General features: G+C 35.7%; 1 protein-coding gene across 1 annotated transcript in view; it reads left to right on the top strand.

Moving 5' to 3' along the window:
• MALRD1 (MAM and LDL receptor class A domain containing 1) overlaps window positions 1-15156 on the top strand; it is a 491205-nt gene that overhangs the window by 36674 nt on the left and 439375 nt on the right. Inside the window, exons 5-6 of the mRNA XM_075997515.1 lie at window positions 437-533; window positions 14039-14185. Coding sequence (XP_075853630.1) covers window positions 437-533; window positions 14039-14185 — 244 coding nt within the window. The remainder of the gene's footprint in view (window positions 1-436; window positions 534-14038; window positions 14186-15156) is intronic.

The following is a 15156-nucleotide window of genomic DNA, read 5'->3' as shown; positions in this document are numbered from 1 at the left end:
ACAGGCCAACATCCATGGCAAGACTGTGAATAAAACTTAGAGAAGCAGAGGTGAAAATGGGGCACAGTTGCAAAATGACAAGAGCCAGAGATAAAGATGGAGCGTGGGTCCAAAAGCTGGTAAATGCTGAATTGTGTGAACATACAGGAACTAAACACAGAAGATAGTTGTATCACAAAACCAGGTGAATATTGCTTCATTTCAGAAACCTGGGCCTGATTCCAGACATTTGAGGTACAGTAATTACTGTACATTTTCTTGACCTTGGAAGTGTTTGCTTCCATCTCTTTCCACTTGGAATTGGAATGGTTACCCAGGTACGTTTAGGGAGTGGCATGTTTCCTATCTATAGGCTCTCTTCTATAAGACTATGAGACAATGGTGTTCCTTGCTTTGTGATTTTATTTTATTTTGTTTTGGTTTTTTTCTCGTGCAGGTTATTTTTCAAGGTCAAGTGATTTCAACTCATGCACAAGATGAAGTTATTGCTATTGATGATATATCTTTCAGTTCAGGCTGCTTGCCTGAAAATGGTAAGAACTTTTTCTCTCATTTTTATCTTTATTGTGTCTAATAAATTCAGTGTGATTTAAACATTGTAATGACTTTGATCTGCTCTTTATTTTTGCCTGATGTTTTAGCTTGGAATATTTTTCATTGTCCCACTACATTGTATAACAGTGACTGGATATGTACTAGAATGTAGATAGGCTGTTTTTCACTGACTGTGATGCTGTAAAGAACTGAATGGGATAATTTAGTCTCAGACTTAAAACCTTGTAGCAATGTTTACACTGGCTAGTTAAATCTTAACAAGAGAATGCCATACCTTCTAGGAGACTGGGAGAAAACTGGTCTCTATAGACTTGAAATTGTCTTCCTGGAGAATCAGTTTGATTATTTCGCTGAAAGACACAAAATGGAGAGAGATATTGGTTATAAGCTATTTTCTATTTTGACTGAAACAAATACATTGATAAACCACATATATGAGATCTAAAAAGTAATTCATATTGGCCCCTTGATGACATAAACTGAATAATGTCCAATTCCTCATTTACATTGTTCCAAATAGAAAAATTCAATATTAAAATTATAAATTAATTAGTATAAAGTATCTAATTTAATCTGATAATCAAACAAGAATCAGGCATATTTATGTTTATATCTCAGGGCTTTTTTCCCTTTAAAAATTTTATTATATTATGGTATTTTATAGCAGAATAATGGTAGCTGTTTTGTAAAGAAGGGTTCAAAGTTCTAATTTGGTACAAAGGTATAGTAGAGGTGGTAAACAATATTTCCTGACCAGAAGAGATATGTTGATCTACCTCAAAGAGACCCTAGAATCTTGATATTGCATTTGGATTTTTAAAAAGTTTTATTTTATTTTTAATTGAGACACATAATGGTTATATATATTTATGAGGTACAGTGTGATGTTTCAGTACATGTGCATGTATACATTGTATAATGATGAAATCATGGTAATTAGTTTATCCATAACCTTAAAAATTTCTCACTTTTTTTGAGGTGAGAGCATTCAAAATCCTCTCTTCTGGTCATTTTGAAACAAAAAATACAATATTATTAACTATAGTCACCTTACTATGCACTAGCATCAGAACTTATTCCTCCTATTCATCTGTAATTTTGTGCCCATTGACCAATTTCTACACATACATCCTACTGTTCTCACCAGTCTCTGGTAACCACTATTCCACACTCTACTTCTATGTAAGATCAGCTTTTTAAAATTCTACAAATGAGTGAGATCAAGTGGTATTTGCCTTTCTGTGTCTGGGTTATTTCACCTAACATAATGTCCTTCAGGTTCATACGTGTTATTGCAAATGATATGATTTTATTAGTTTTTATGGCTAGATGATACTCCATTGTGTACATTTACCACATTTTCTTCATCCATTCACCTGTCGATGGACACTTAGGTTGATGCCATGTATTGGCTATTGTGAATGGTGCTGAAATAAGCATGGCAGTGCAAGTATCTCTTTGACATACTGATTTCATTTCCTTTGCATAAAATACTTAGGATTGCTCCATAAAATGGTCCAGCAATTTTTAAGGAAGCACCATAATGTTTTCCATAAGGGCTCTACTAATTTACATTTCTGCTAACAGTGTATAAAGGTTCCCATTTCTCCACTTCCAAATTAGCATGTTGTCTTTGCCTTTTTGATCACTCTGACACATAGGAAATGATATCTCACTGTGGTTTTGGTTTATATTTCCCTGATAATTAATGATATCATCGAGAAGTTTTTCATATACCACCTATTGGCCATTTGTATCTTTTTTCTGAGAAATGTCTATTCAGGTCTTTTGCCAATTTTTAATTGAATTATTTATTTGCTTGCTATTAAGTTGTTTTGAGTTTCTTATATATTCTGGATATTCACCCTTTGTCAGATGCAGTTTGAAAATATTTTCTCCTATTCTGTAGGTAGTCCCTTCACCCTGTTGATTGTTTCCTTTGTGGTACAGAAGCTTTTTAGTGTGATGTAATCCTATTTGTCTATTTTTACTTTGTTGCCTGTGCTTTGAGTTCTCGTCCAAAAAATCCTTGCCCAGACAAATGTCATGAAGCATTTCCCCTAAGTTTCATCTTGGTAATGTTATAGTTTAGAGTCTTACATGTAAGTCTTTAATTCATTTTGAATTGATTTTTATATATGATGAGAGAGAGCGGCCTAGTTTCATTCTTTTGCATGTGGATCTCTAGTTTTCCCAGCACCGTTTGTTGAAGACAAAGTCCTTTCCCCAATATGTGTTCTTGGGTCTTTGTTGAAAACTTATAGATGTGTTTTCTTGTCACCTACTCCAAGGTAGGGTTTTATAGGAGCTGGGGACAGCTCCTCCTAAAACTGCAACACATAAAGATCTCTTTCATTTTTGCATTATCAGTGCTCAGTATGTATCAGGTAAGAAATCACTATGTGACAAGTTGAAATGGAGAATTTTAGGGAAACAGATTTTAAGCCTTCTGCCCCATGCTTGGAAGTAAATAATTGAACTATCAATGTCAATGCCTTTTCACTAAAACACATTAACATGTATTAGACTTACTAGAAGGAATGCAGTACATCCATGTAGAATATATGGCTAACTTCAGGCAATACAGCCTCACCTGGTGACTGCTTTGCTGTTAAAATCTCCTTGAATACTCCCACTTCGGTTACCCTGCATGGTCTCCCTGGGTCCAGAGCACAGCCAGCTTGTTTTTAATGAGACATCTAGTTCCTGACCACGATCACCCTAGCAGTATCTTTATATATCTAAATTTTATGGTTTCTACAGAAATCTGGGTCTGCCAAACAAAACGATCCCTGACTAGTGCTATTCATTGGGCAATCTGGATAATACTCCTTAAAGGAGATAAAAGCAAGTAAATCAGCTATTGACTGCACTTTCATAACAGTAGGAAAGTTAGGAACTGGTTGTTCCCATATAAATTATGTTTATATTACAAATTTACACAGGAACATGCTTAGGGTACTCAGGAGTTGAGATGGCTTGTAACAAGAATCTGTGCTCATTTCAGACATGAAATTTTCTCTCCATCTCTGGCCTGGGAACAAAAGCCATTTCCCCAATTACCCATGATGTACACTAGTACAAAGGCCAAGATAGATGGGCCATTATAAATATTCAGAAGACAAACGCCAGTTTGTAGTAAGTACTTAAAAGAGCTCTGGAAAATCACTATGGTAGTATAAAAGCAATTGTAGTGGGTGTGAGAATATCAGAAAGTCGAACATTTAAAGGAAAGTTGTGATCCAATGGAAAAACATTGAATTCTATAATTTCTAAGACAATAGTTCTAGACATTGTTATAACCATAAGGTATTTGAGGTGGTATGGAAATGAAATTTACTAAGGATGAAGCATCAATGTATTTTAAAACTAATGTATTGGCTGAGCCTTTCACGTGGATGTATAATTTACACAAGATTTGGGAGTAGAGAAGATTTTGAAATCCAAGACTGAAGTCTTCAACGTATATGGAAAGTAGACTTGGATGGGTGACAGAGGGTGGTAAGTAGGATGTCATGAACCAAGACATTTTTACACATGGAAAGATAAATGATTGTGTCAAAGCAACATTGGCGATTTTGAAGAATGACTCCCTTAATTGTAGGATTTGTGTTTGGAAAATGATGCCATCTCTTGGGACAGCTACAGAGGAAGTGGTTTTCTTATGGAGAAAGTGAGAATTCAGATCAGGTCACCTGGTGTGTTCTTTGGAGGTGTGGGCACAGGGAGATTTTTTTTCCCCAAATAAGGATTGAGGGCATATTTAAATTTTTTGAGAGGAAAACACAGCAGCATGAGGATCAATAATAGAGAAAAAGCATAAAGCATTATGGGATAAGACTGGCACTCAGATGGGGTTGCACTTTGTAAATGGCAGGAATGTGAGAGATTGTAAAATTAAGGAGCATTAAATTGCCAAATGGGACTCTCTAGTCAAGTTCAGGCAGTGCCATAACAGACTAAACCTAGTTAATCATCAGAATCACATTGGAGAGTGATTGATTCTGGGCTTCACTCCAGACCTGCTAGATGGGAATCACTGAGGATGGGGCCTGCATTCTAAATAAGAGTCTTGGGTCATTTTTTTTCCCGAAGCTGGCAGAGCCCAGATTTAAGAACAAGATTAGCATTTGTGAACAACAGGCTTGGTCTCCTGTTGATTACTGTGTATACACTTGAACTTTTTCTTAGCCTTCTGGATATCCTGTAATATGTCAGAACTTTTCAAAGCCCCTTATGGACACTCATACCATGGCTTTTCACTTTAAGTTTTTTGTCTACTTCTAGCTTGCCCCAATTTGCTACAGCTGTCTCAGGTAGCTACCATATTAAACAATTGTTGCTGATTATTTTCTTCAGATGCTCTAGAATTAGATCTGAATTGGGGCAATTAAAGACAAGCCTCTAGGCTGCTGACACAGATACAGAGAGAAAGGAGCTTAGACACTGTTGGTGGGACTGCAGATTAGCACAGCTCCTATAGAAAACACTATGGAGATTTCTCAAAGAACTAAAAGTAGACTTACCATTGAATCCAGCATTCCAACTATTGGGTATCTACCCAAAGGAAAAGAAGTCATTTTATCAAAAAGACACCTGCATGGGAATGCTTATTGCAGCACAATTCACAATTGTAAAGATGTGGAATCAACCTAAGTGTCCATCAATTCCTGAGGGGATTAACAAAATGTGGTATATGTATACCATGGAGTACTATGCAGCCATAAAAAATTATGAATTAATGCCTTTTGCAGCAATTTTGAAGAAACTAGAGGCCATTCTTCTGAGCTAAGTATCTCAAGAATGGAAAAACAAACACCACATGTACTCTCTAATAAATTAGAACTAACCGATGGGCACACAACAAAGAGGAAAGAAAAGTCACTGGAAATCAAGCAGAGGAGAGGGGTGTGAGGGGAAGGCTCCAAACCCAGCTAACAGGTACAGTGAACACTGAGTTATTGGCACATTTATAGCCTTCACTCAAGCCTTATATCAAAAACATCTGTTACCCCTTAATATTTGGAAATTAAAAAGAAGTGAAGTGATAGAAAAAGATACACTAATCAAAAGAAAGATGGAATGGCTATATTAATATCAAAGTATACTTTAGAACAAGGAACATTAACAGTATTAAAGAGGAACATTATATAATGATGAAAGGGTAAATTCACTAAGAAGACAAAGCAATCCTAAATCTGTATGCTCCTAACAACAGTGCTCCAAAATACATGAAGCAAAACTGTTAGAACTAAAAGAAAAAAATGGGCAGATTTATATTATACCATAAGACCCATATACATCTCTCAGTAATCAACAGAATAAGTACACAAAAATTCAGCAAGAATATAGAAAACCTGAACAAAACTATTTACCAACCTGATAAAATAGATGCTAATAAAAAAAGAATAAAAAATAATCTCAGAATAGCTATTCTTTTCAAATATATTTGGAACCTTCACCAAGGTACACCATAGCCTGAGTTAGGTGACAGAACTATAAAGAGAAAGTGGGGGCACTAACCCCGGGACAAAACTTACTGCTATAGACCTAATCATGTGTTCTCAGAATTCACATGTTGAAGCCAAGACTGCCAACATGACTCTCTGTAGATAGGGTCATTCAGAGAAAATTCAGGTTAAATAAGGTCATAAGAGTATGGCCCTAATCAGATAGGACTGTGGCCGTATTGAGAGAGAAAAGGATCTCTCTCTCTCTTTCTCTATGCCATGTGAGGTTGCAGTAAGAAAAGCAGCCACCTGCAAGCCAAGAAGAGGGTGCTCACCAGAATCTGACCATTCTGGTCCCTGACCTTGTACTTCAAGCCTCCAGGACTGTGAGAAAATAAATTTCTGTTGTTACAGCCATCCAGTCTATGATACTTTGTTATGGTAGCCTGAGCAGACTAAGACATTTACTAATCAAGATAAATAATATTTTAATACATTAGATTAAAAATCAAAATTAATGAAGAAAAATCAATGGCAAATAACACATTAAAATGTTAAATAAAGATAAGGTCAGTGAACTGAGTTTTTCAGGCTCCAATATGGCTTGGCATGCACTACAAGGGCGACAAAACCTTAACAATTTTTTAAAGAATTGAAATAATATAAAATATATCCTCTGACCATAATGAAATTAAACAACAAATCTGGGAAATCCATAATATCTAGAAATTAAGTGCTGTACTTTTAAACAAAATGTACTTCAAAACAGTCAAGTATTTTTAACTAAATGAAGATGAAAATATAACTCACTAAAAGGTCTCAAATCAAGCAGTAGGAATATCTCTCTCTATATATATATATGTATATATAGTTTTGGGTTCAATAATTTTCTATATTATTTGTTTCCATTTAGAGAATAATGAAGTTAAAAATGGAAAAAAAGAGGGAGAGAGAATAACAGAATTAAAAATGGAAAAAAAAATAATATAGAAAATTATTGAACCTAAAACTGGTTATTTGAAAAGGTAAGTAAAATTGACGAAAGGTTTAGCTGAATTGACCAAGAAAAAAGGCGAGAAAACACACAATGCCAATGTCAGGAATGAAATAAGGGCTACCACTAAAGACACTACTACACATATTAAAACAACAATAATAATAATAATAGAGAGAATTTTATGCCCATAAATTCAATTATTTATATGAAATGGATAAATTCCTTGAAAGACACAAACTACACAAACTCTCAAGAAGAAAGTGTTAACCTGAATAGTTTATGTTTATTAAAGATATAGAACTTACAATGAAAATCTTCAATTAATAAAAACTCCATGACCACATGGTTTTGCTGGCAGATTGTATGAAATAACACCAGTTCCATAGATTCTATTCCAGAAAAAATATAAGTGAGCACTAGTCGCTTTATTCCATGGGGGCAGCCCTAATGCAAAATCCAGACAAAAGTATTATAAGACAAGAAAACTACAGACTAACATTCCTAAAAAACACAAAAATCTTCAACAAAATATTAGCAAATGGAATCCAGCAATATATAATGAAATGATATGTCACAACAATCAGAGAATGCAAGGCTGGTTCAATATTTGGAAAGCAATCAATCTTGTTCACCACGTTGACAGACAAAAGAAGAAAAGCATATGATTTCAACATACATGAAATAAAAGCACTTGCCAAAATATAACAAATAGTCATAATTAAAAACCTCAGCAAACTAAGAACTTCTTTAACTTGATAAAGGGTATACAAAAACCCTATAGCTAACATCATACCTAATGAAGAATGTTTTTCCAAGACAAATAAATAAAGGCATATAATTGGCACATAAAAAAATAAATCTCTATTTGCAGATAACATGATTGTCTATGTATAAAATCTCATAGAATTTATAATTAAATAAAGGCTTCTAGAACTAGTAAATGAATTATCATGGTAGCAGGATACAAGGTCAGTTTAAAATCAGTTGGTTTCTATCTATAAACAATGAATAATTGAAAATCAAAATTAGAAAAATGGCACCATTTGTAATACAATCAAAGTAAATTCTTACCTATAAATCTAACAAAATATATCCTGGATCTATAGTTTAGAAACTGCAAAACACTAATGAAAGACATCAAGAAGAACAAATAAATGGAGTATTGATGGATTAGAAAACCATGGCTCTCTGCTTTCTCAAAATTCAAAGAGCTAAATGCCAGAAAGTATGAATTTTATTGTACATAAGAAATGATTACTTCTGGCCGGGCGTGGTGGCTCACGTCTGTAATCCTAGCACTCTGGGAGGCCGAGGTGGGTGGATTGCTCAAGGTCAGGGGTTCAAAACCAACCTGAGCAAGAGCAAGACCCCATCTCCACTAAAAAATAGAAAGAAATCAATTGGCCTACTAAAAATATATAGAGAAAAAATTAGCTTGGCATGGTGGTGCATGCCTGTAGTCCTAGCTACTTGGGAGGCTGAGGCAGAGGATTGCTTGAGCCCAGCAGTTTGAGTTTGCTGTGAGCTAGGCTGATGTCACGGCACTCTAACCTGGGCAACAGAGTGAGACACCGTCTCAAAGAAAGAAAGAAAAAAAGAAGAAATGATCACTTATTAAAGTGGAAAAAATTCTGGTAATGTGAAAGTTTATAGGGTACAGCTCATTAATTATACTATTATCTATAAAAGCATAACTATGATTTTACAATATATATTTCTCATTACTATAAAAATGTAAACAACTTTATTTATAAAAGTGTTTAGTATTCAGCATTTTCATAGTTTCTGCACACTTTGCAAATTGGGCAATAAAACTGTTTTTAAAAATAATATTAGAGAAATCTTATAGACTATTTTCACAGCTTCAAACAATACCATTTTAACCTCTGCCCCTCCCAATATGTGAAAATTTGTTGTACATTTTTTGAGAGGAGAATTGCTTTAGACTTTACCAAAGTAGCAAGTATGAAAAAAACATTCAGTTTTGTGACTGTGATTAAAGAAGAATGTGTTTAATCACTGATTCTTGAATAACACCGATTCTAAAATAAATTACTGATTATAATTTTTTATAAAGACTACATGCTGTGGCACATAATCAGAATATTGTGAATATTCTGTGAATATTTTTAGACTGGCTTTCCAGGGCTTTGCCATTGTCTCATTTGTAAAGGCATCAAATACACAAATCATTCCTTAATTAGAATCTCAATGATGCATATATATCATCCAGTTAAACAACTAAGGACCTACTTACCTTTTTTATCTTAGTAACTTCTAGTTCCCTTTTAAGAGACAATAACTGTTCATTGGAATCCATTACTAATTTAAGAAAATTGACAAAAAATTATCTAAAACCTCTGGAATAAAAAGTGGATGCCAGTTATAACTTTTACTGCAATGACCTTGAAACTTCATTTTCCACCATCTGAGAGAGTCTGTCTGTGTAAGATAAGATGTGAAAGATGGCAGACCCTGGGGCATGTGGCTTCAGTGGTATAGAGAGCTTGCAATGGTTGGCAGGTTTCATCCTGCTGATCGTGTACCATTAAGAGATAATTTCAAAACTCCCAACATCATTTTCTACACCCAGCTAGATGGTGGTGCAATATATGAATGAGAGAGAGAGAGAGAGAGAGAGAGAGAGAGAGAGAGAGAGAGAGAGAGAGAGTGTGTGTAATGGAGAGAGAATGTGTGAGAGAGGAAGAATTACTATGATTATAAATAAATGACATCTTTAAACAGCTTTGAGCTCTGGGATTGAGTGCATCAAAATAAAAAGAGCTGTCCAGAAGTTTATTGACTGGCAATTTATGCATACCATACCAAAACATATACCTACCTACCACTTTTTCTATGGCTGTAAATTCCAGTTTTCAGGCAAAAGATAGTAAAAATGTTTGACACTAGCAAAAGAAATTTAATACAATTGACATAACTACATTTTTAATTTAATTCTATGCAGTTTGTACTCAACTATTTTGTTTTCTTTGTTTAAAATACTTCTGGGTTTTTGTATCTTGTATACATAGTGACAAATTAGAGATAACATACAATATTTAATTGAACTATGACCAATATTTAATTATGTAGCTCTAGGGGCAGAAGATCTGTAGCTGCTATATGAATCTACAAAAATTACAGTTTTAATTGTTTCCTGGTAATAATTATTGTGCAATATTAGCTTCATTTATTGCCAACATTCCCTTAATTGTATATGCAGTTTTATTTTCAGTGGATCTTACGTTCAAGAGGATTTGCATATTCATCATTTGTAAACTCCCATGATGAGAAACGAGATTATGGATGTATTCATAAGTCATTTTTCATAACCAATTGCTTCAGTTTTATTACAAATAAAAGTTAAGAAGATTTATATAGAGAGTCTACCATATTTTAAGAAATGTTGTTGAATTGTTCTCAGGTTATTTATTTATTCATTCGTCAAACAGGTATACATTGAGCACCTGTTATACCAAGAACTTTTCTAGGCAGTGGGAGGATAGCAGTGAAAAAAACAAATAATAATCATTGCGTTCATAGAGTTTACATTTTAATCAGGGGGAGAAAGACACTGAGCAAATAGATAAGAAATGTATTTCATGTCAAGTAGTGATATTTGCTGTGGAAAGCAATAAAGCAGATAACTCAGATGAGAAGTGTCAGAGGTGAGGGTGAAATGGTGATGTTTTAAATAGAGCAGTCAGCACGGTCACATACCATCTGAGTAGTAGAGGGAACAAGGCAAGTGCATATTGGAAAGAACTGGAAATGCAAAGACTCCAAGGCAAAAGTAAGCCTGATCTGTATGAGAAAGATCATGGTAAGGATGTTGATGTTTACCTCAGACAGGAAAACCCATGGAAGAGTTTTGAGCAGGAGTGACATGATCTAACTCACATCTCTAAAGACTGTAGTGGGACAAGGGCAGCCACAAAGAGGCAAATTAAGAAGTTATTACTATAATCCAGAAAGAGATGATGTTCTCTTGAGCCAGACTTAGTAGTGGTAGTGCAGGTGGTGAGATATAGTTATATTCTGGATGTGTTTAATAGATAAACTAGAGATTTGCTGATGGATGGATGGCATGTATGGAGAGAGAGAGAGAGAGAGAGAGAGAGAGAGAGAGAGAGAGAGATGAGTCATGATGCCTCCAAATTTCTTGCCCAAATGAGAAGGGGTTGTCATTAACTGCGATAAGAAAGGTTGTTGGGAAGAGAAAGTTTGGGCAGAGAAAAATCGCAAGTTTAGATTTAGACCTATTTCTATTGAGATGCTTGTTAGTTACCCAAGTGGAGGGGCCAAGTCAGCATCAGGATATCTAAGTCAGAGTCCAGGAAAAGTTCTGGACCTTAGATAAAAATTGTACGAGTCATTAGCATTTAGGAAAGGTTTTAAAGGCATGAGATATTAACAAGGCTGTGAGGGTGTAGAGAAGAGAAGAGACCCAAAGACTGAGCTCTGGGGCAATCTAACATTAGGAGATGAGGGAAATCTAGCAGGGGAGACTGAGAAATAACAGTCAGTAATGTAATGGGAAAATCAGGAGAAAAGTATGTGCTGGAGCCTGGTGAGGAACATATGTCAAGAAGGAGGGAGTGATTAACTACGTTCAATATTACTGATAAGTATGTTGAGGAGGAAAAATTAAATATTAGATTTAGCAATGTAGGGATCAACCTGCAGTTTCAGTGAAGTGGTAAGGATGGAAAAAGAGGCATGAAATATTGATTCATGCTATAATGTGGTTGAACCTTGAAAACATTATGCTAAGTGAAAGAAGCCAAGCATAAAAGGGCCACATACTGTACGACTCCATTTATATGAAATGTCCAGCGTAGGCACCTCCAGTGAGATAGGAAGCAGACTATGGGTTGCCGGGGTCCAGAGTAGAGGAAAGGATGGGGATTGGCTGCTAATGGGACTTTATTTTATGATCGTGAAAATGTGTTGGAATTAGTGGTGGTTATTGCATAACACTGTGAATATACTAAAAGCCACTGACTTGTATACTTTAAAAAGGGTGAAAGTATTGAATTTCATGTTATGTGAATTTTACTTAAATTAAAAAACACCCTTATTAGCATAGGTTCATGAGAGAAAGGGGGGAGAAGAATTAGTTGGAGTCAGTGAGAGTGGGCAGAATTTTGAAAAGCTAGTTAGAGAAGGTTGTAGGGTCAGGAGCTCTTTCTCTCCCATTCAGCATCACAGGATAATGCTGGAGGAGGTAGAGGGCTGTGTTTGTCAGAATTTTTGCTGTAAAATAGTGGTGGAGCATGAGAAAAACCAGGGAATAACCCCTTGCCTAAAACCTGTAAGAAAGGAAATGAGGACATTATGGACGATGAAAGAAATTGAAAGGATTGTAGGGCCCTGGGCTTGCAGTGCCTGGGGAAGTCGACATGTTGTTAGGTTGAGATACAAAGGGAGGGAGCTGGGAAGGTGAGGTGATGGTGGGGGAGTAGGCCAGTCGATAAAATAGGGACATGTAATCATCCTTAGTCGTGGTAATACTTGATTAGAGGAGTAGGGGCAGAGGTTGTCTTTCATCAAAGTTGTCTTTCAAGATCATCACTGATACAAATCAGGAAACTGAGAAGCAAGTGAAAGTGGATATTGAAATGACAAAGAGTGACAATGAGCCCAGAGCTAAAATCTTTAGGGGCGGAGGGGTCGTGCACCAATGTCTGTGGGTGACAGTGAAAAGCTGGCATGGTGAGGGGGGGCATTTGATGTTAAGAGGGTCAGAGCTTGGGCATTTGGGAAGGTGAGAGTGAGAGTTATCTGGTAGTGGCAATGGGGCAAGAAGGACTCCTAGTTTTCCTGCAAGTCCTGTGTTGGGAGGGTTTGGGGAAAAGAAAACAAACCAACAAAAAAGCAGGCACAATTTGAGAGGGCTTCGGAAAAAGTAGTTCCGAGGCAGGTCCAAAGTCCAGTTCAAGAGAGCACCCTATGTTATATTTGACATATGTACAATTGTCCTAAGAGTAGGCTCTGAGTGTCAACATTAGGGCAGATTACTCACTTCAGTGGAAACATGGAAGGTTTGGTTTGGGGGCTTGCTGGTCACCACAGAGTTCTGATTAAAATACAGAAGCACTGGCAGGGACGTTTCCTTCTGTCATTGTCTGCCTCTGTCTCTGTGTGTGAACACTTGTGTGTATAATAGGGTTGCCTAAGGGGTGATGCTGCCATGGCGTGGAGCTGGGTAGAGAGTGCTTCGTAGAGTGAATATTAATATTTTTAAAAATACACGAGTCCATGTCCAGTTGCACATGCATCTAACTTCTTCCCAATCTTTTTAACAGATGAAATGTTACCATGTCAAGAAGCATTGAATACCACGCAGGAGCTATGCCCTCCAGACACAGATCTCTGCAGATTTGATTCAACAGATGAAGGACTGAGATGTAAGTGTTAAATTGAGGTGTTTACCTTCTTGGTGTGTGGGCAATTTATAAGATTCAGAGACCACTGATAGGCATATGTCCATGCCACCCTTTGTTGACATTAATGTCTCAATATAGCTCAGGTGTTATTGGAAGGATGTGGTTTATTATAAAGTAAAAGATACTAAATACATCAATTTAAGGTGTTGTAAAACCGCCTCATCTAGAAATTATACACAATGTTTCTTCTTTAAAATTTCAACATGATTATGAATAGTAAATAATTTAAGCTAATCTAATTTGATAAAATAGGTAAGGTCAAATATTAAGCCATTTAAATAATTGCAGCTGAAGCAGTGGTATATGCAAGAACAACTAAGAATCCTTTTTCATGTTTTTATGGCGATGGTTATTATTTGGGAAGTTGCACATCTGGATCAACTGAAGAATTTTTGCAAAATAGAGTTGCTAGTATACTGTAAGCCTTAATGAATCAAAATTTCCAGATATGAATTTGTGTGTGAGTGTGTGTGTGTGCGCGTGTGTGTGTGAGTAAACCTCTTGCTTGATTACAACTCGTAATGCTGGTTAAACAGCCACTCTGGTAGAACATAATGGTCCACCAAGATCTCCTTTTCCCTCTTTAGTGTGTCAGCCCTGTGGATTTGAGTTTGACATGGGTGACTGGGCATCGGAGGCACCTGCTGACCAAATTTCCTGGATACGCACAAAAGCAGGAGAGATCCCTGCGTTAGAATCCATACCCCAGCAGAATCAGAGCAGTGATGATGAAGGTATTAAAGAAAAAAAATAATATCTTTTATATAATGGTTTCAGAATCCCACTTTATTAGGACTAGTGATAATGAAATCGGGGTCTTGAAGAACATACAGAGTATATTTTGTTGAAAATATATATGCCATAGATAGTGAAAGGGAAAACAATCGTGTTTCCAACAGTGTAAAAGAAGAGTTATACTAGATTAACTATTTTTGTTTTGTAAATTGCATTATTTTCTTATCATTGGAGATATTAGATATTATGAGAACCAAAAGAAAAGTATTAAAAGACTTTTATCAAGCCTACTAGCTCTTTTTATCACTTCAATACTGTCAATGAGTTTCTTCCTCTTATTCTAACACATAATTTGTATTTTCTGTTTACTTTTCTCTTTCCTTCCTTTGTTCCTTCCTTCCTTCATTCCTTCCTTCCTCTTTATTTTCTATATTATTTACTCAATTTTGAATTATATTTTAGGTGCTTCTTCCTGATAAAATGAATTCTCTTTTTTAGTGTGTTCAGCTCAGATTACATCCTATCTATTGGGCATTAAATTTTAATATCTTAATTTATTTTAAACCCATTAATATCCATCAATATTAATCATCAATATTAACATTAATAACCACTAATTATTAACACCAATAATTAATATTATTGATAGTGATTAATACAATCAATAAATTATTATTTACTAATATTTATTAATGTTTTTCTTATTTACCATGTTTTTCTGAAAATAAGACCTACCCGTAAAATAAGCCCTAGCAGGATTTCTAAGCATTTGCGCAGTATAAGCCCTACCCCGAAAATAAGACCTAGGGATGGTCATGGCTATGCAGCACATCTGCACAACCCATGTGTGTTGTCACAGAGTGGTAAAGAACACAAGCAGCCCTTCTTATCTACCCCATCGTGACAGCTACTACCCAGAGGTGCCTGGAAAGGTGCAGGCAGCCCCACCAACAAGGTCGGGTCCCCCTGT

This window comes from Microcebus murinus, chromosome 25, assembly GCF_040939455.1.
Source record: "Microcebus murinus isolate Inina chromosome 25, M.murinus_Inina_mat1.0, whole genome shotgun sequence".
Classification (NCBI taxonomy): domain Eukaryota; kingdom Metazoa; phylum Chordata; class Mammalia; order Primates; family Cheirogaleidae; genus Microcebus; species Microcebus murinus.
This window is presented reverse-complemented; position numbering and strand designations above follow the sequence as displayed.